This window comes from Colossoma macropomum, unplaced genomic scaffold (assembly GCF_904425465.1).
Source record: "Colossoma macropomum unplaced genomic scaffold, Colossoma_macropomum, whole genome shotgun sequence".
Taxonomy (NCBI): Eukaryota; Metazoa; Chordata; class Actinopteri; order Characiformes; family Serrasalmidae; genus Colossoma; species Colossoma macropomum.
The window spans coordinates 7,365,059-7,384,785 of record NW_023494786.1 but is presented as its reverse complement, the minus strand read 5'-3'; the positions used below and the strand labels follow the sequence as shown (position 1 = coordinate 7,384,785).

The window sequence follows — 19,727 nt, the reverse complement described above, 5'->3', positions numbered from 1 at the left end:
CTGTCAGGGAGTATTATAAGTGAAGTTTTCTGGGGTTAATATTTAATAGTGTGGAGAAATCAAAGTCGAGCTCAGCCAGAGGTTATGCCCAGTTTGGGCCAATAGGTGGCGCCTCAGTGACGCGCTGCGAGCGGAGAGGCAGCAAACAGGTCGTTGAGTCTTCTCAAGAATTAGCATCGCCAGCAGGACATAAACATACTTATTCTGACTTTTCGGAATGGCTTACAGCCTAAACTGTGCAGATGAAGATGAAGACAACTCCAAACTGCACTTTAAAACAGCAGTAGTTGTTTATTAACCCTAAGGTTAAACTGCACCCAACCGGTGACTGTTTATGTAGGACGCAGCTGTGTCAGTGTTTTGGAGTCAAAGTTAGCTGTGTTCACTCAGCAGGATCTGTGGACAAAAGACCTTCTGGTTTGTGAAAAGACGAAAAGAAGAACTTTACATCATAATAATAAAACAAAAAAGCCTTTTTTTAACACAAAGCATGTACAGTGGTTTACATTACTATATCTAAAATGAGCAAATGGCAACTTCCATGAACAGAGTTCAGTTTATGTCCCATTACCTTTCAAAAGGTAATCCAGTGATTGTTGTTGGTGCTGTTGAAGGGATCTGGACTTTAGCTTCAAGTATAATTGTTAAAATTAGCATTTAAATGATAACAAGAAAAACATAAAATGTCTGTGTCCACTCTTAATATGGTGATTTCATGCTGTCCCACCTGACATTCAACTTCTCTATGAAATATATTCATTAGAACCTTCTTGTAGTGCCATCATTACAATGTTATTTGGTAACATTATAAATTTACTTGGTAATAAACCAATTTATTATTTATTTTTTCACTATTAATTTATTTAATGAAAAAAAAAGTAACAGGCCATATATTATGATCTTCATTCATAATTCATCGTCTTGTTTTCTGCACGCAATTATTATTGTTCTATTTTGCATATGCATTGGTAAAGATTGACCATTCAACTCTGTCAATTCAATTTATGAATTATCAAATGATTATAATGAATGAACAAGCTTTTAAATGCTATTTATACATCTGCCTGAAACATGGTAACAGTGTTGCAAAAAAAGACTGTACATTTCAGAAAAAAACAGCTCATGTAGTATCTGATTTGACATGCTGAGGTGGAAAAATAACATTCTCTGTGGGTTAAGTGCTTACTTTGATTAATATTTTGTCAAAAAAAAAAGAATTTTTTAAGAGTAATAACAAGGATAATGTCAGATTGAAAAGAGGGCAATAAGACTCAAGTGCTCTCATCAGTTCAGACAGCTCTGATCTGCTCTCTAAATAAAATTTTTTTTTGTTTTTTGTTTTGTTTTGTTTTTTTTGATGGGAAAAGTACAACATTTGGTGACCTTCTCTTCAAAGCAGAGTTACCAGGATCCCAGCTAAGGAGGTGGAAACATCACATGTTCATGAATCTCCATGAGAGCTGTTCAAGTGGGGTTATCACAGGCAAACCTCTGCTGTCCAAAAGAAACACTGTTCTAGATCATTCCACAGTTTTCAGAAACTTTTTTTCTGATTATTGTTTGCAGTAAACAAAGGAAATGTTCATTTTTTTTGTTTGATGATGACCATATATATGTTCATTTTTCATGCGGATTTCCTCTGCCTAATTCCAAATGTCCAGATTACGGGACATTGATATCCATTGAAATTACTAAAAAAAACAGTACTACCGCTACGTTTAAGATCATCTGCCACTCTTAAATAGACATAAGATTCTGCTTTTAAAAAAATATATAAGAACCTATAATGATTGTGTTATGTAATGCATAAGTCTATTATACTAAGCAAAACAATTATATATAAGTATATATAAATTATATATAACTGAGTCCAAAAGTCCAGATTACTGGACATTGAACTTTATCTCAAATTTTTTACATGTACCAACAAATACCTACTACTACATTGTTTACCTTTCACAAGAGGGACCTTCTAGAAGGACATACGTACAAAAAAACATTTTGAAATAAATACAGGTCATTTAAAACAGTGTTCCATTTGGTCTTGAAGTGTCTGTCTCACCAGCTGTCATGTTTGTTTTTGTTAATGACAAGATAAAAATACAAACTTTCTAATAAACAACCAATCAGTATTAAGACTGAGTTCTGTAGAAACACTTAAAGTGAGTGTGGTGATGAACCTACTTCTATAGAGTTGGACTACCTTGGAAAGTAAAGTTTCCAGTAAAGTGGAATGAGGAGGTTAAAATGACAAACAAACATGAAATCAATTTTTCATTAAAATCCAGAGCAGCAGGTTGGCTCTTCGTGCAGTGAGGTTAGTGCATTTTACTGCAGGAAAATGGAATTATGGGAGGCCAGATTCCACCATAAGACCAACTATAGTGAATATCAGGCTTGACTATGAATAAAAGTGGATTGTGTTCACACTAATGCTACACTGTATCACAGTCTCTGAGCTTGCTGAAGGTTTTCCCCTGGTGATACTCGATGATATGAAAAACAATGTAAGTGGTTAATTATACCACTCTTAAAGGGTACTTGATAGAAGATAGAACCATCAACACTTAAATGATTCTTTGCATGGTGAAATGCTTCTTCAGATTGATGGAGAATGTGCTGTATATGGTTCTATATAAAGCCCTTTTGAAAACGGGTCTTTAACAACACCAAAAAGGGTTCTGCCATTGTTACAAGCTTGACATTGTGTCAGTAGCGAAACCCTTTTTGGTGCTACCTAGAACCATATACAACACATTCTCCATCAATCTGCAGAACCATTTCACCATGCAGAGAACCACTTAAGCATGTTCATGGTTCTATGTAGAATTAATGTCTTTACTAAAGAACTTTTTTAAGTGTGTACTTTTCTACTCGTTTCACGTTGATGGAAAACTCAGAAACGGTTTTAGAAGTCGCCAAAAGTCAAAGATTAAAGGAAAACAGTAATTTTGTCTATTAAATGGAATGATGTGATGAATCGTGCTTAATATGACCAGGAATGTGGAATAGCAAGGTAAAACAAAAGGTCCATTTTCAGGTTGCTTTAAAATATATATACATACGTTCATTATGGTCTGTTTTGCTAACAGAGACCAGGATTGATTGGTCTGAACAAATGTGTGTTCTTTGAGGGTTTGATGTTTTTATCTACTGCCTGTCACTGATTTGTTATTTAATGTTTAAAATGTCTCCTCTTCTTTTTGATGTGCTACAGGGCCAGGAGCTAAGTGGAAGACCGTGTTGATAGTGAGTTAGTGGACTTATAGATTATAGATTTAAGTGACAAAATGCAGTGTCATTGATGTTAATCTGTATATATAACAACATCCTCCATATTCAAATCCTCTATAGTCTTAAACATTGGATGATTCCAGTGGATGTTTCCATAGCAAAACCATAGGTGATCTGAACCTATTTAACCAAGCTGATTATATGTCAGTGTAATTCATGTATACCTGCTTGATTTACACCAGCCAAGTAGATGATGACGTTGATAGTTTGCTGTAGTGTCGTCTGTCGTCTTATAACTCTGGACCGGTAAACGTCTCCAATACAACTAATCGATCTCACTTCCTACACCTGAGCACATACAGGATCTGAATGTGAATAAAGGCATTATGCACCTAAAGCGTCTACAGTTAAATGCAAAAGTTTGGGCGCCCCTGGTCAAATGACATTTTGTTGGTTTTCTAAGTGAAAATAAGTGAACACATCCTCTACAGAGAACACACTTCTGCACACTTTACTGCACATTTGCTGCATTTGACACACTTTGCATTTGACGGGGGGTATTAAAAAATGTGCATATGACTGTAAAGATACTATATACCAATAATACTCTCTTTTTATTAACTGTTACATTAAAGGGCCTGATCTTACATTTTCCTTATATTTTATTATTCCCTAAGGTCCACTTATCCTAAAAACAGTCATAACTCATTTAAATGAGCTCTGTTCTGATTGGCTGTCCTGTATTGTGCCTCATTCAAAAAGCAGTCTGAGTTGAAACACTCCTTATAACTTGAGTCTGAATGGGAGGGGCTAATTTGCTGCAGGCTGAATAGGTGGATATATGTAAAGGAGTTGGTTGCTGTAGCTAGTTTCCATAAAGGGACTGTATGAGTCAGGAAGAGAAACTTTATCCACATCAAACTCTTATATTTAAACAAAAAATAAAATTCATATTCGCACAATAAGAAATATAAAAAGTGTTTAGTGACTGCAATCTAAAAAAAATGTACAGTTTAACTGCTTTAATTTGACCTAAACAAAGCAAAGCAAAATAGTAGTTCAGATCCAAAGCAACATTTTTCATTAACCCATCAATCAAATCTCAAAAACCTTCAAATCAACTTCTGCACTGTTCCATTACAGTGTGGCCCCTTTAATTCCCTCCGGCAGTACCCACTTCTTCATACGTCCTGGGAAAATTTAAGCACGCTCCACCATGTTTCAGATTCTGGACCATAGTGTCCCCCTCCCTGTCTCTGGCTCCTTGGTAACTTGGACAACCTTTATCTACCACCCTGTTAAAAGAAACTATTCTGACTTCTCTTGTTCTTGCTAAGAAATGCAGAACTAGAAGAAGAAACTGAATGTCACTCCAACAACAGTTTAATCTTATTGTTGAATATACTCCAACAAACAAGCAATGTTATTACAATACTGTATTCTCTTTTGAATATCTCCATTTAGTTTCACATCAGACTATATTTCTTTCTTCTGTTTCTTTTAGTTTCGTTTGCCTTTTTTTGTACGTTAATTTAATTTATCTCAACTTTTGGGCATGCACCAATAAATACCTACTACTACATTTTACCTTCAACAAAAGAGGGACATTCTAGAAGGACATACATACAAAAACGTTTCTGAAATAAACACAAGATCATTCAGAAATGGTGTTTCATTTGGTCTTGAAGAGTCTATCTCACCAGCTGTCATGTTTGTTTTTGTTTATGAAGATATAAAAATACAAACTTTGTAATAATAGACCAGTCAATATTAAGACTGAGCTTGTAGAAACACATACAAGAGAGTGTGGTGATGTACCTACTTCTATAGAGCTAGAATACCTCGGATAGAAAAGTGTCCAGTATACTGAATGTTTCAAATGAGGGGGTTAAAATGACAAAATGAATCATTTTTTCACTAAAATCCAGAGCAGCAGGTTTGGCTCTTCATGCAATAAGGTTAGTGCATTTTACTGCAGGAATTTGGAATTAATGGGAGGCCAAATTCCACCATAAGACCAACTATAGTGAATATCAGGCTTGACTATGAATAAAAGTGGATTGTGTTCACCTTTTGAAGTAATTCTAAAACAGCTATCTATAGTCACATTCTCTGTAATGTGCATCAGAGCTTAAATGCAGTAATTCAGTAATTGTAAATAATAAAATATGGTGTTATTTCCAACCCATTCCCAAACCATAGTATTGCTTAAAGGGGAAGTCCACCACTTTTTCCAAAATGTCTGCATAATTAAACCACAGACATGTAAACAAAATGATTCAAAGTGGTTTGATATGTAATGTTCATAATAGTAAAATTGTGGTCTGAAAAAATAAGTTTTCTTTTATTGTGTCTTACAATGCTCTGAATGTGCACCTCCACCATAAATGGATTTAAAAAATACACTTTAGACCAAAAACAGAAAGCAAAACTTTCATAAAACAATGTCTCAGGCGTCAGCCAGTGAATTCATAACCTGTGTTAACCGGGAGGTTTTAGAGTTATTAAACTCTATGGACGCCTGGTTCCTATCACCACCACAGAACAATTCTGACTCAGTAAGTTTCTCTAGAACAGAGCTTTTCACACCAAACCACTCTGAATGACTTTGTTCACATCTTACTTACATAATTATGCAGAAAGTTTGAAATATTGGTGGAATTCTACTTTAAAGCCTTTGTTATCCGATTTAGATGCTCATTCGTCCATGGAAAGCAGAGTAAGTCCAGTCTCCACTGACCATTGCTCTATATAATCTGAGAAGTGCAGGCTGGCTCTACCATTCCCACTTACACTTGTATTGAGTTTCATGAAATACACAACAAACTGATTGAGATCTACTGCTGAGGGTTCAGCTGGTTCACCAAGAAATTCACACTGCACTTTTTGGAAAGGTTTCTCCACAGTGAGGCCTACATCAACCAAACACAGAGAAATCCACTTAGACTGCTTGAATGAAGGCGCTGGCAGGTATTTGGATTCTTATAAAGGTTTAAATGAGCATTAAATGACATTATAAATCGGGGAGGCTTTACCAACATTGTGGCATGTTGCGTCTGGTGATTTTACATCATTTGTTTCCGCCTCCCACAAAATCCCATTATTCCCACAATACGCATTACAGGAGCTCTTAGAAAACTGGCCAAAACAGTCCACCCAGACTCTATATTCTCCAGTTTCATTATGATATAATAACTGGACATGTTTCAGCCAGAGCTGCCTCAGAGAATAACCTTACTGCAGAAACTGTCATGTAACTTTACAGTTAAATCCCATCTTCAGTTTCATTTTTCCCCATATTCCTTTTGTAGGTGCTGTTAGGTAACAAATCAATATACAGCTAACAAATTAAATATAAGCTTTATTATCAGTATTTATACACATAGTGGTCACATACACCTATAAACATAATGATCAAAATGAATACACTGTAAAAATGATTTATATGTTTTAACTTAAAAAAGTTTGCAACCTGGTTGCCTTAAAATGTTGAGTTCCTTGAACTTCTAACAGACTGTTAACTGAAGCAGCCGGGTTGCTAACTTTAGGTTAAAGCATTTTTGAATATATTCAAATATATTTGAATAAATATTGAATATTTTCTATATAGTGTAGGCTTGAGTAGAAATATCCATGTTTTGTTGATTTGATAACAATCTTTCAAAAGCATCACTAATGAATGGGCTGAAAATCCATGAATGCTCAAGTCAGGATGGGCTTCACATCTCAATACAGTCAAAGCACAGAAAACTGAGCTGTCTAAAGAACCCCACTATTACAATGATGGTTCTTTAGTAAAGGGAATGGTTCTATTTAGAGCCATGAGTCCTATACAGAACCATTTTATGCTTTCAATGGTTCTTTGCATGGTGAAATGGTTTCCAGACTGATGGAGAATGTGTTGTATATGGTTCTATATGGAATCTGTTTGAAAATGGTTCTATATACACTCTTAAAAAAGGCAGTTCTTTCTATGTTTAGTAAAGACAGAGGTGCTATATAGAACCATAAACACTCAAAGAACCATTTGCATGCTTCAAGAGTTCTTGGCATGGTGAAATGCAAGGATGTGCTGTATATGGTTCTATATAGCACCAAAAAGGGATCTGTTGTAGTTATGATGTCAAGTTTGTAACAACAGCAGAACTCTTTTTGATGCTATATAGAACCATTTTTTTTAAAAAGGGTCTATATAGAACTACATACCACACATGCTCCATCAGTCTGAAGAACCATTTCACCATGCAAAGAACCACTTAAGCATGAAATGGTTTTATATATATATATATATATATATATATATATATATATATATATATATATATATAACTTTATATATAGATACGTAAAACATTAACTTTACAAAAGATCTCTTGAAGAATCAGCTTTTGAACCAACTTGAAGCACAACAATCTTGAACAGTGCACACAATAGGGGTGACTGGTCCAGCATCTCTGACCGTGTCTCGTCTTTTAACGTTAAAAGCGACACTTTTTTTTTGAGAACTCGAGCAGGGGCTGAGGAAGGAGGTGGCCTTGCTGGTTTACAAATAATCAATTGTCGCCTTTACGAGCAGCACAGTGAAAAGGAGCTGTGTTATTATGTTCCAAATGAGGTCAGTCTCCAGTCCTTTTGGGGAATGTGAAGGATGCCCAATCTCGTTGGGTCGCAAGAATCACCCCATCTCTTGTTCCTGTGGAAGCTCCGCCCTGCTTCGTCACTGGAGGAAATCTCGGTTTGTGGAGGCAAATTTATTTCCCGCCCGTTTTCCGGAACACCCCGCCTCCTGCGCGCTGATTGGGGTTCCGTCTCATGCCCTCCGATAAATATTCTGCGGACTGGCAGCTTGAACGTGAACTGCCAGCCAATCCCAGCGCGTGGGGGCGTGGCTTGTCTGAATACGGGTGGGGAAACAAATACTCGTGGCGGAGCAGAGGTAACTTTCGGTCACAGCACAATGTCTACCTCCGTGTGTAGAAGCAGTGGGAACCACCATCACCACAGCACGAGTTCATTCATTCAGAATCCGCTCGTTTAAAGGGCGTCCTTCGTATTCAGGCGTAATCAGCCTACAGCACAGGATCCCAGGCTAAAGACTGGGGCTGCGTCCAAAACTGAGCACTACCACGCTAAACAGCAAGTCAACAACAGTACATCACCAATACGCGTCCACTCATTAGTGTAGTAGTGTGTGACTGTGGACGCAGCTTGGGTTAAAGCTCAGCAAATAAACGCTGTGAGGTGCTTTAACTTCTGACAGCTGCAAATACTGTGAAGTGTTGTACTGCAGGAAGCAGTTCCTGTTAAAATAGCGAGGTGTGCTGAGGCTACTGGAGTTCATTTGATGTGGGAAATGTTAATTAAGGGGGCAAACCCCTCCCATGATGGCAGCGCAGCTTATTAAAACCCGGGCAGTTGGAACCACCCGGCAGAAGGAGGGTGAGGTGTCGCCCCAGAACTTGCTGCTGCTGCTGCTGGAAGGGCCCACCTGGCGCGATGTGGTCAGTCTTCTTCCTTTTTCTGTCTTATCTGGACAGAGACTTTGTGAAGGGCGAGCTGGTGGGCCACCCACTAGACGCAGACAAAGAGAGCAACGTGGTGTTCCACGCGCTCGGCGACTCTCTGTGCGCGAGAAGCTCCACCATAGGAGAGTACAGCCTCCATCAGGTCTCTGATGGGGTCGAGGACGTGCGCTCCGTGCGCAGCCCGGCTGGTCAGCTGGTCCAGTGCTCAGTGACCGCCAACCTCACACAGGTCACATCCTTCATGCGCGCTTGTCGGCTGGGGCTGAGAGAGCAGAGGGTCGAGCCCGCCGGCTCAGCGCTGAAGTTGACTGATGTGGCCGAAGCCAGAGCGAACTGCCACCAGCTGAACTCAAAGGATGCAGCGAGGGTGTCCGCGCATGCGCAGAAGCAAGAGGAGCTCCAGCCCGGCGTTGATGAAGCAGGCGGAGAACAGAAGCTCCGGAGAAACAAGCGAGGCTTCACCTATCCCGGCACTCTGTGGTGTGGCGCTGGGAACATCGCGGATGACTACGACCAACTCGGTAAGGAGCTCCTCAGAAGCACGGCATTGCCTGTATTTGTTGAAGGGGAACTCCACCGAAGTTTCAAAATTAATGCATGATTAAGTGGACAAGTGTTGTGGTGTGGAATTCTCAGTTCTAGAGAAACGTACAGAGAATTGTTCACAGTGGTGGTGATAGGAACCAGACATCCACCTCTTAAGGATTCCTCAAGAAAAGCTATTACATGAAATGGTTATGAACACTCAGCCTGACTGACTTTGCAGTATTTAGTGTGACAAAGTTTTGGTCTAAAACGTATTCTTAACCAATGTATTCTAATCCACTCATGGTGGAGGGACATATAAAGGGTGTTCCAAGGCAAAATAGTCCCCAAAGAAAACTTTGGACAGTAAATAAAATAGCCATATTTGTGTTGTAGACATGGGGACTTCTGGTTCCTATCACCACTTTTGTAAAGATCTGTGTTGGTTAAGTTTCTCTGCAAATGAATTGTGTGACATCAAATCTCTATGCAAGACTTTGTTTATATCTTAACCACTGAATAATGGAGAACTTTTGAAAGATCAAAGGAATTTTCCTTTAAATTTTTACTGCAACGACTTCTATTCTATTTGAGTAGCTAATTTGTCCACCTCTCCTCTCCAGGGGAGTTTACTGAGACCGACAAGTGCTGTCGCACTCATGACCACTGTCCACATGTCATCCACGCCTTTTCTTCCAGCTACGGCTACACCAACTTCAAATGGCATTCAATTTCACACTGCGACTGCGACAATGCGTAAGTAACATGGTGCATGTATCTATAACTATACATATTCAGTGTGATTTACAGTTAATTTGATTAAGTACTTATGAATCTATACAGTAGTGTACAAAAGTCAGACCAACCTTCATTTATGCACTTTTGAGTCAAAATGGCCTTTGGGATTACTAGAATTTTGAGAAGCAATAAATGTAACCAACTTCTGAGACTGAACTTTGGAGGTATGGAAAAACATCCCTGCAGATTTCTTTGAAAAACTGAAAGCAAGTCTCACAAAAAAGAATGGAAACTGTAGTAAAGGCAAGGAGTGGACAGTCTAAATACTGAAAAAATTATTCTGTATTTTTTTTTCCCTGACACTAAAATTATAAATTAATTTATACTTATTGGCTGTTAATGAAGGGTGGTCTCAGCCTTTTGCACAGTACTGTATACCATTTAGTTATTCAGCTTTATTTTACATTTATTTTATAAATCAAAGTACTATACTTTTTGAATCTTTAAAGGTTTTAAAAAGAAAGTGCTCACTTCAGACATGTTGAGTCATTTTGAAATGAATAAGAGGAATCTTGCTGATGGCGTCTGAATCCTGCAGGCTGAAGCAGTGCCTGAGGGAGGTTAATGACACTTCTTCACGGGTGGTTGGCCAAGCTTTCTTCAACGTGATCGAAGTTCCCTGCTTTGAGTTCTCCTTTGAGGAGCAGTGTGTTGAGCGGCACTGGTATGGCGTGTAAGTATGAGGCCCTGTAAACTTTGCTTTTATATTACTGCTCATAATTCCACGAAAAAAAACACATAATTTGAGTCTTGCTTTCTTCTCCATTGTGAAGGTGTAAGAGATATGACAGAATGCCCGTCGCAGTGATCAGACAATCAATCCCCTATGACTTTGGAGGCATTGACGTCATTGATGTGCTGACCTTAGCTCCTCCCAAGAAGAAAGTATCCGAGCTGGACAAAGACGAGCAAGAGAAAACGCCAGGCTCTGAGAGCACCACCCAGTCAACCTTCACAGGATCTAAAGGCGCCACCCCGGAGGAGCCCTCGCTTACAAATGTGGTCACGGCTGCTGAAGACTTCATCAAAGTGCTCGCCACGGTGTCTACCTCACAAAGCTCCTCTGCCGACAGCAGCAAAGGAGAAGCGCAGACTTCGGAAAAGAAGAGGAAGAAAAATGCCGGCAAAAAGAAAAAAGATTCAAAGAAGAGAAGAGGGAAGGGTAAAGGGAAGAAGAGAAAGCAGAACGCAGAGAGGGTTTCAAAAACCGAGGAGGGAGTCGCTGGCGCTCCTTCTGCTAACAGAACAGAGGAGGTCATCAATAAGAACCATTTCGTAGAAGACCCTAGGGTCATCAAAAATAATGACAATTTCATGACCGGTGCGTTCGATTCTGTGGCTGACGGTGGGCATTCCAATAAGATGATGAGGGATGAGTATCAAAGGATGCCCAGTGAAAGTCAGATGAGCTCCACCACCACCACACCAAATGCAAAGCAAGAGGAAGAGATGCAAAAACCTCAAAAGCAAATCAAGAACCTGGATTCTGCACTGGCAGTTCACCCTACGACTGTTCCCAGTAAACCTAGAAGCGCTAGGCTAAGACAAAGGGCGGAAAGAAAAAGACATGGACATCTAACTCCGACTTCCCTCCCGTCAGAAGCAACCTTACACAATAGAATTGGAGATAAGTCTCCAGTGAGAGCCACTGAAAGCACCAGCCCAGCAGGTCAGACAACACAGAGTCCCATCAGTCCAGCAGGGGAGGAGGCGCCACGTAGCTTAGAGTACCAGGGTGAAAAGGGATCCGCATTTATTGCCACCACACAAAATACACCCATTGTTGGAACTAAAAGGTTGAGGTCAAGGCAAAGAGGGGGGAGGAAGAAAAGTAGGAAACTCAGTACTCCTTCTTCCCCCATTGAGAGAGAAGTTCCTCACGCTTTAAAAGCTGAAGGACCCTTATTCCTCGCGACTGATGTGATTCAGGAGCTGACTGTTGGCCCATCCCATGAACCACAGGGCGTTTCAGAAAGGCTGCGGCCTAACAGACTGGAGAACCCGGCAGAACATTCTGCAAGTTCACCCACGTCCGGTAAAGATCTACCTAAAAAGAGGCACCAAAGGTTAAAGGGCACTAGGGACAGAAGGAGACCTGCATTAGCAATTTCCGACCCATCCACCCAGGAAGACACGAGACTTGAAGACACGATGACCACCAGTGCCACAACAATTCGGGCCTTGACCGACATAGACTCACAGAGATTGCTTCAGACAAAGAATCCTGAGGCAAGCACTGGCCACTTTTTCCTTCCTATACAGACTAGCACTCCACCAACACTGCCCCTCAAGACCAACACGACCAAGGGCAGAAGATCAAAAGAGAGAGCTGACAAGAAAAGAAGAAAAAGCAAAGTTGCTGAAACCTAAGCTTAATATATTTGACTACGTAAAACATGTCAGTGGAATGGTAGCTTAGTATGTAGCCTGTATCATGATTTCTCTGAGAAGTTGGTACAATAATGACACAAATGTTTTTATGTATTCTGTTTCGTAAAATCCACTGATGGTAGAGAGTGAGATCACATGTATGAAGCATTCAGCATGTTATACACCATTATCACTTAATAAAATATGTTTAAAAGTCCTCTCTCAGGTTACTTTCAGTGTCTGTGGTTCCTATAAGGCAGGGGTGCCAAACTCCGGTCCTAGAGGGTTGGAGTCCAGCTCAGTTTGGAGGTTAAACACACCCACTAAACCACATGTGTCAGGCTCTAGTCTTCACGGGCCAAAACACTGCAGACTTCAGCAGACTGCCTCATTAAACACACCTGATTCAACTCATCAGCTAATTAGCAAGGCCTTCATGAACTGAATCCAGAGTGTTAGATGAGGGTAAATGGTCATCTCTGCAGCACTTTGGCCTGGAAGGTCCCCAGTTTGACATGCCTGCATTAATCCTTGCAACTAATAGATGAGTGTAATCAGTAGGTTAATCACAAAACTGCGTTGAGCACCGGCCCACCAGTACTGAAGTTGTGCACCCCTGCTGTAAGGTTTCATATGTTTCACACATAACAGAAGTATGTTATCACCTAATTCTTGCAATACTTGCCATATTGCATACATGTGTCTAAGCCACCTACAGTTGCATGCAAAAGTTTGGCCACCCTGGTCAAACTGGTCAAATTGCATGTTCAGTTCATTTTCTAAGTGAAACTGAGTTCAAACATCCTCTACAGAGAACACACTTTGCACATTTTGATGCATAATTACTGTTTATTGCTGAATTTAACATATCAGGAAAATGGCCTGTGCAAAATATTTTTTTTTTTTTCAGTATGTTAAACTCAGCAAAATTGTGCACTGAAATTTGCATTAGAATACAAATTTCATTGAAATATAATCAATATCATTGAAATATGTCATTTGACTGAGGGTGTTCAAACTTTTGCATATGATTGTTTCTGCAACACATTGGGTCTTCTTTCATTAATATAGCCTTTGTTCTAGCAGACTTTGGCCCTTCCAGTCCTTTGCCAGGGGACTTAGGGCATTGAGTGGAAAAGGGTCACATTCTTTGCGAGAGGATAATCTGGTTTTGGTGCCTCCTACTAACCCTACAATTTTCAATGAGCATCAGAACACTCGGCACAGCAGTTCAAATCTCCCATCAGCTGACCATCACATGTTCACGCTGAAAAAAAGTCACGTCTTCACGGAGCAGGACTTGGACTTATGCAGACTGCAGGATAGTATAAGACACAGGCCAGGTTGCAGTAGAAGGTACAGTTGCCTGGAGTAAGAGTAAGCCTAGTCCTGGACTAGGCAGCATACTGATTGGAGTTTTGCCATTGAAAGGAACATGTAGTCCAGGACTAGGTTTAATTCCGGTCTGGATAACACACCCTTAGTGTCTCTAAGCAATAGTTAGTCTGGGACTGTACACAGATGTGGCCACATGGGGATTTTCTGATTTGGGAACTATATGTTGGAAGTCAGGTACTTATCTTTAAGGAATCCAGATAATCAGATAATCAAAAAAGGGAAAAGAATCCTCTTAAATCCATATTAATTAATGTCCCGCAGCAGGGAGGACGGCTAAGAGGAAATACCAGTCATACGATTATTCAAATTATGGTCTGAGGGGAAAAGCCACACCCTCCTGTCCCAAACTCCTCCCACAGAGCCTTTGCTGTACTCAGCACTTTCCCACTGGGAGCTGTGCAACAATGTGCACTTTCATTCAGATGTTGGTAGGACAATGGGCCAGCTTTCAGAAGATCTTGGCGGTGTGAAATGATGTATACTGCAGTCTGGCATTCTACCAAAATAGAATCAGTTACAAAGACACTTTAGGGCTGACCAGACAGAGTTATGTGGTGAGAAAGCTCACTTAAATGAGGTTAAGAAGGTGGGCCACAGGCCAAATGAAATCTCAAGGACCCTGCTGGGCAGTTAAGCATGTTCAAAACCATGTTTTGGCCTCCTTAGCAAGGGGTCATTTAAGGACGACAAGACGGTGCTACTTTTAAAGATGTTCAAAATTACACAAGCCATGTAATGAAAGAACAAATGTGAGAATAGGAGGTGGCGATTTGTGTGTGCACCAGTTAGTGTTGCTGGTAGATTAGGAGCAAACCAAGCATGAACTGTAGACCTTTGCAAGATTCTGAACTTTAGTGGCCCTTTCTGACCCTCGCGTTTCCATCTGGCATGCAGCTACCATGAAACATTGAGCACTTCTTGTTTCCCCCACTGGCCTGGCACACATTCACAGTAGATTCACAAAAGAATTTGTTGTAAATACGTGGGGTGGACAAAATAACACAAATACCTAACACTGTCTTGAGTATTTGCTCATATACAGTGGTGTGCAAAAGACCATCATTCTAATATTTAATTTCCAGTCAAACAGCCATTGAGTACAAATTTTCAGGAGATATTTCTGAGACAAGATATAAAATAATCCACATGCATAAAGAATGGAAACGTTAAGGACTGTCCAAAACTGGAGTTCAAAAAATGATTAAAATTATGGAGAGAAAGGGGACTCCTAACAACATTCAAGACCTGGTAGACGACCAAAACTGTCACCATCATATAAACAGTACTTAAAGCTTTCATCTTTGAGAGAGAGGAGAAAATCAGGTTCCACTCCATAGCTTAATGTTAAAGAACTACATTGCTTGGTGGAAGAGACTACTGCTGTTATTATTTTTACCCAAAAAATGTTATTATGCACAAAGCATAGCTGTTACTGACGTGTTCACACATGCACAGAAAACTGTGACTCAGCGGTCCAAGACCACTGAAAATGCTGAAATGTCCCAAGCGTAAAAAAAAAACCTTAATATCAAGTATCTAAGAACCACAATCCTCCTTGGAATGTTGTCATACAAGTCAGGGCTGTGTGTGATGGGATACTAGATGATTTTTCATTAAAAAAGCCTGTTCTGTTGCACTCCAGTTCAGAGCTTAAGGGAATTCAACCGATATTTCTGCTTAATGAAATGTTGGAGATGTAAACAAAGTCATTTAAAGTAGTTTGATGTGAAATGCGTCATTCTAAAGAAACTTACCAAGCCAAAATTGTTCACCGTGGTTCTCAGCCTCTGTGGTCTCATGCTCTGTATGATTGGGTTTTCTCCCCTCTATGCACCTTGACCAGCACATGAGCTTATTAATTAGTTAATAGGTTGAATCAGGTGTGTTTGATGTGACAAAGCGCAAATAATGTGCATACTGTAGGCTTGTAACGGTACTCGACCAATGGCAGCATGCAGCCATGAGGATGTTGCCATGGTGACAGCATCACAAGTGAATGATAACCAGAGGAGAGTTTTAGCATTGTCAACTGTTTATTTACAGTGGAAAAAAAAATCAGTGTTCTACAATACTGGGAGATCCTGAAAAATTAGATGCTCCATGTGTCCATATCTCCCAAAAAAATAAGCACTGAAAATTGTTTTTGTGCCCGCCAAGATGTAAAATCTTAGATCTGGAGATAAAATAATAGATAAAATAAAATTAATTATCTTGTATCTGAAGTTATTTACTAGTTTATATCTTTGCATTCATAGTTTGATCTTGAATTGATGTCATGTCTTTTATGCCTCATTTAGTCAGGAAATCTTACAATTGAGTAATTTACTGGTAAAACAAGCTACATTAGACAGTCTTTTGTACCATTCTCAAGCTCAACTGCTTGATCTAAGAATCACACATAAAGTATATATTTAAAAAATATATATTACTGTTCAATGGCTATGGCCCAACATGCTTCACCTACCAGTAAATGAAAGGACACTTTGATTTTCACTGCTAAAGCTATCATAAAACATTCCAATCTACTTACTGTTTAATCAAATCACAACGATCAGCCTGACATACATCCTTAAAGACATGTTAGTGACTAATGACACAGTGAAAATCTGTAGGATCCTGCCTATGCAACTCGATCAGGACGTTACTCAGAAAACTGAGATGACCATATGTACGTGGTGGTGGTGTCACAGTTATTCTGGGAGAAACAGAAGCAGAGAGGTGATGGCACAGTGCAGCCTGGTAATCTGAGGAGAGTAATATCTGAGAGCTTTCAGCAATCTGCAATGCTCTGTGTATTACAGGAGTCATTTTGGGATTACTTCAGCTTACATGCTCTTACTGTGCAGTAACCAGTCAAGTGTAGCATTTGTCAGCATGATTTTCATGACTTTATTAAAGTTCATTGACTCGATTTTATGCTTTTTGCAGAAACGTGGTTAAATGAATGTAGCGCTGCAACCGTATTAATTAAGTCCACTCCACAAAACTAACTTTCTAAATGTCTCCCAGGCCGGCAAGAAAGGTGGAGGCAATGTGCAAGCAGTTGTCCTTTGGTGACTTCATATCCTCTGAGTATCTCTGTGCAGGTCTGAAAGGGGCACCAAGAATTTACAGATATGCTATCATTTATTTTCACTGATTTTGATCATTTTGTATAAATTTCAGATAAGAAACACCTCATTCATATCGGGCATTTTTCCCAGCACATTAAAAACTGCAGTTGTGAAGCGTCTCTTAAAAAAAAAAAACTAGAAGCAACTCTTTTAAATAATTACAGACTCATTTTAAATCTACTTTTCACCAAAAAATCATTGCAAAAATCATCTTCAAGCAACTGGGTTTTCAATTCTTGAACAGCTGTCTAGACAAATTTCAGTCAGTTGTTTATACTCTGGTAAAATATCTGTTCTACTACTGTGCGATCTCAGCGCTACTTTTGATACCACTGACTATAAAATTCTCATACATAGACTTGAAAACTGGGTTGGAGTTTAAGGAACTGTTCTAAACTGGTGAAGTTCATACCTGAAAGGAAGGAACTACTTTTTGAGGTAGAAAATAATGCTTCTGAGAGAGCGTCAGTGACCTGTGGTGTTCTCCCAAGGTTTGATTCTTGGGCCACTCTTATTTAATTTATACATGTTTACTCTTGGCCAAATGCTACAAGACTATGGGATGTCTTACCACAGCTACACAGTTGATACTCAGATTTACTTGGCCCTCTCCTCAAACAGCTATGGTCCCTTTGACTCACATTGTAAGTGCCTTGAGTGTATCACTAACTAAATGGGATAAAACTTTCTAAAGACTTGCAAACTACAGATGACAGATAAAACAGAGATTATTTTATTCGAGATTAGCAAAGAGAGGCACAGACTAGCTGCCTATCTGGATTCCAGAGCCCTAAAATTTAAAGACCTAGACGTAACCTTGGTGCACTAATGGACTCTGATCAGTTATAGTAGTCATGTCAAAGCATGAAAAAACAAATCAGCATTTTATCACCTTAAGAGCATCAGGATTATAGACCTTCTGACTAGAGAAACCCATCCATGTCTTTATTTCTAACAGGGTTGATTACTGTAATAGTCTGTGATTCAAAAGCCTCTTGGTTCATTCGGTGGACGTGGCACACCACTGCATTGTCTCCTGCATAATATTTATGCAATTTTACTTAGTTGTGTTTGTACTGTACATTATATTTTATGGTTGTTTTAGTATGTTTTATTATACATGTTTACTTCTTCTATTTATGCATGTGAATAATAACATATAGCCATACTTTTGCTCTTTAGTATGTTTTGCTGTAGTTTGTGCTGCTGTAATAGATGACTTTCCCTCTGGGATTAATGAAGTTATGTATCTAGCAGCTAGCTAAATGTGGCCAGAGTTCTCACTAGCAAAAAGAAGGGAACACATCACCCCCATTCATAAATCCTTACACCAGGACTGGCAACCAGTTACAGAAAACACTTTGAGGTACTATTACTTGTCTATAAATAGCTTAATGGTGTTGGACCAGGTTATTTATCTCATATGCTGCAGCGATGAGACCTGAGCCGAGCAGAACTCTCAGATCATTAGGAACTAATCAGTTAGTCCTGCTGAAGGTAAAGACTAAACATGGAGAAGCAGCGTTTAGATAATATGCTGCTCTTAAATGGAACCAGCTGACAGAGAGCATTAGAAGAGCCCAGATACTGGACACCTTAAAACCCTGGGCTGAGCAGCTTTCAGCTCAGTTTAAAACACTGTTAGCTCTACTGCACTTCTCTTCTGTAATAACACTATTTTCATTTCAATTCAATTTTTAATTAGATTTTTGTGTTTTAATGTAGTGTTTAATCTCTTCTCTAAATCTATTCTTTATAATCATGTCTTTCATTTCTGTTCTCCTATGTCTTTTTAAATGTTTCATTTGAATTATGTTCACACTTTAAAGCACTTTGAATGACTGTAGTGTATGAAATGGCATTCTGAGGCAAAACAGTCCCCAAAGAAAAGTTCTTTTTTCAGATTTACTACTGTTTTACCATCGTCAGTATTACATATTAACTCAAAAGACACAGGAAGGTTCACTGGTCATTTTGGATAGTAAATGTAATGTCAATCCAATATTTACGAACCCCTGGTTCCCATCACCACCACTGTAGACAAATTTGAGTCAGGAAGTTTATCTACAATGGACCATTTCACATCACAACATTCTGAAAGACTTTGTTTACATCCCTTTGCTTCAATTATCCAGACATTTTGAAAACGCTGTTTAGTTCTCTTTTAAAGGTACAATATTTAGATCTAGTGATTAGCATTTGATTTCATCCTGGTGTTCACGAAAGCACTTTTGAATTTGTTTACTAATCTATATGAAGTCAGTGAAATATGGACACATGAAAAGGGACTAGATTTTCTTTCTCAGTTAAATACCCATCCATACCAAATTACTCCACAAGGTGGCAGCCTAAACTCTTAATAGTCCACCTTCATGCTTAACAGTTGGCAACGCACATTGTCCACTGAAGGCCTTCTCCGCCTTTCTCCAAACACATTTTGATGTAGGATAGAGGGTGGATGATTCTTGAAATAAATTATGGTGCGCTGGCTTAGAGGCCTTACTATAAATTCCAGCTTTGTGAAGTTGACCTTGCAGAGATTGTGTTAAGGCTGAGTCACAAAGGGTAATTATTAAGGATCTGATTCAGATTGGGTGTTCACTTGTTAAGTCTTTGCTAATGTCTGCCAGTAAGCTTTGACCCTGTGACCACTGTTCCCCCTTGGCACACAGTAGTGTGCAAAAGTCAGTGACCCTTCAGTGATTTAGTTTCCAGTCAAAACAACTATATCTCATTTTTCAGGAGATATTCTGAGGAGATTAGA

General features: G+C 39.3%; 1 protein-coding gene across 1 annotated transcript; it reads left to right on the top strand.

Moving 5' to 3' along the window:
• The first annotated feature begins 8,497 nt into the window (after window positions 1-8,497).
• proca1 (protein interacting with cyclin A1) lies at window positions 8,498-12,669 on the top strand. Its single transcript, XM_036559205.1, has 4 exons — window positions 8,498-9,280; window positions 9,908-10,040; window positions 10,621-10,755; window positions 10,856-12,669. The coding sequence occupies exons 1-4, from the start codon at window positions 8,731-8,733 to the stop codon at window positions 12,450-12,452; spliced, it is 2,415 nt and encodes an 804-aa protein (XP_036415098.1). The 5' UTR covers window positions 8,498-8,730; the 3' UTR covers window positions 12,453-12,669.
• The last annotated feature ends 7,058 nt before the right edge of the window (window positions 12,670-19,727 follow it).

Coding starts and splice junctions, on each gene's coding strand:
- proca1 (XM_036559205.1), top strand. CDS start 8,731: ATGTGGTCAGTCTTCTTCCTTTTTCTGTCTTATCTGGACAGAGACTTT. Junction 9,281..9,907: donor GGATGACTACGACCAACTCG/GTAAGGAGCTCC, acceptor TCTCCTCTCCAG/GGGAGTTTACTGAGACCGAC. Junction 10,041..10,620: donor CACTGCGACTGCGACAATGC/GTAAGTAACATG, acceptor TGAATCCTGCAG/GCTGAAGCAGTGCCTGAGGG.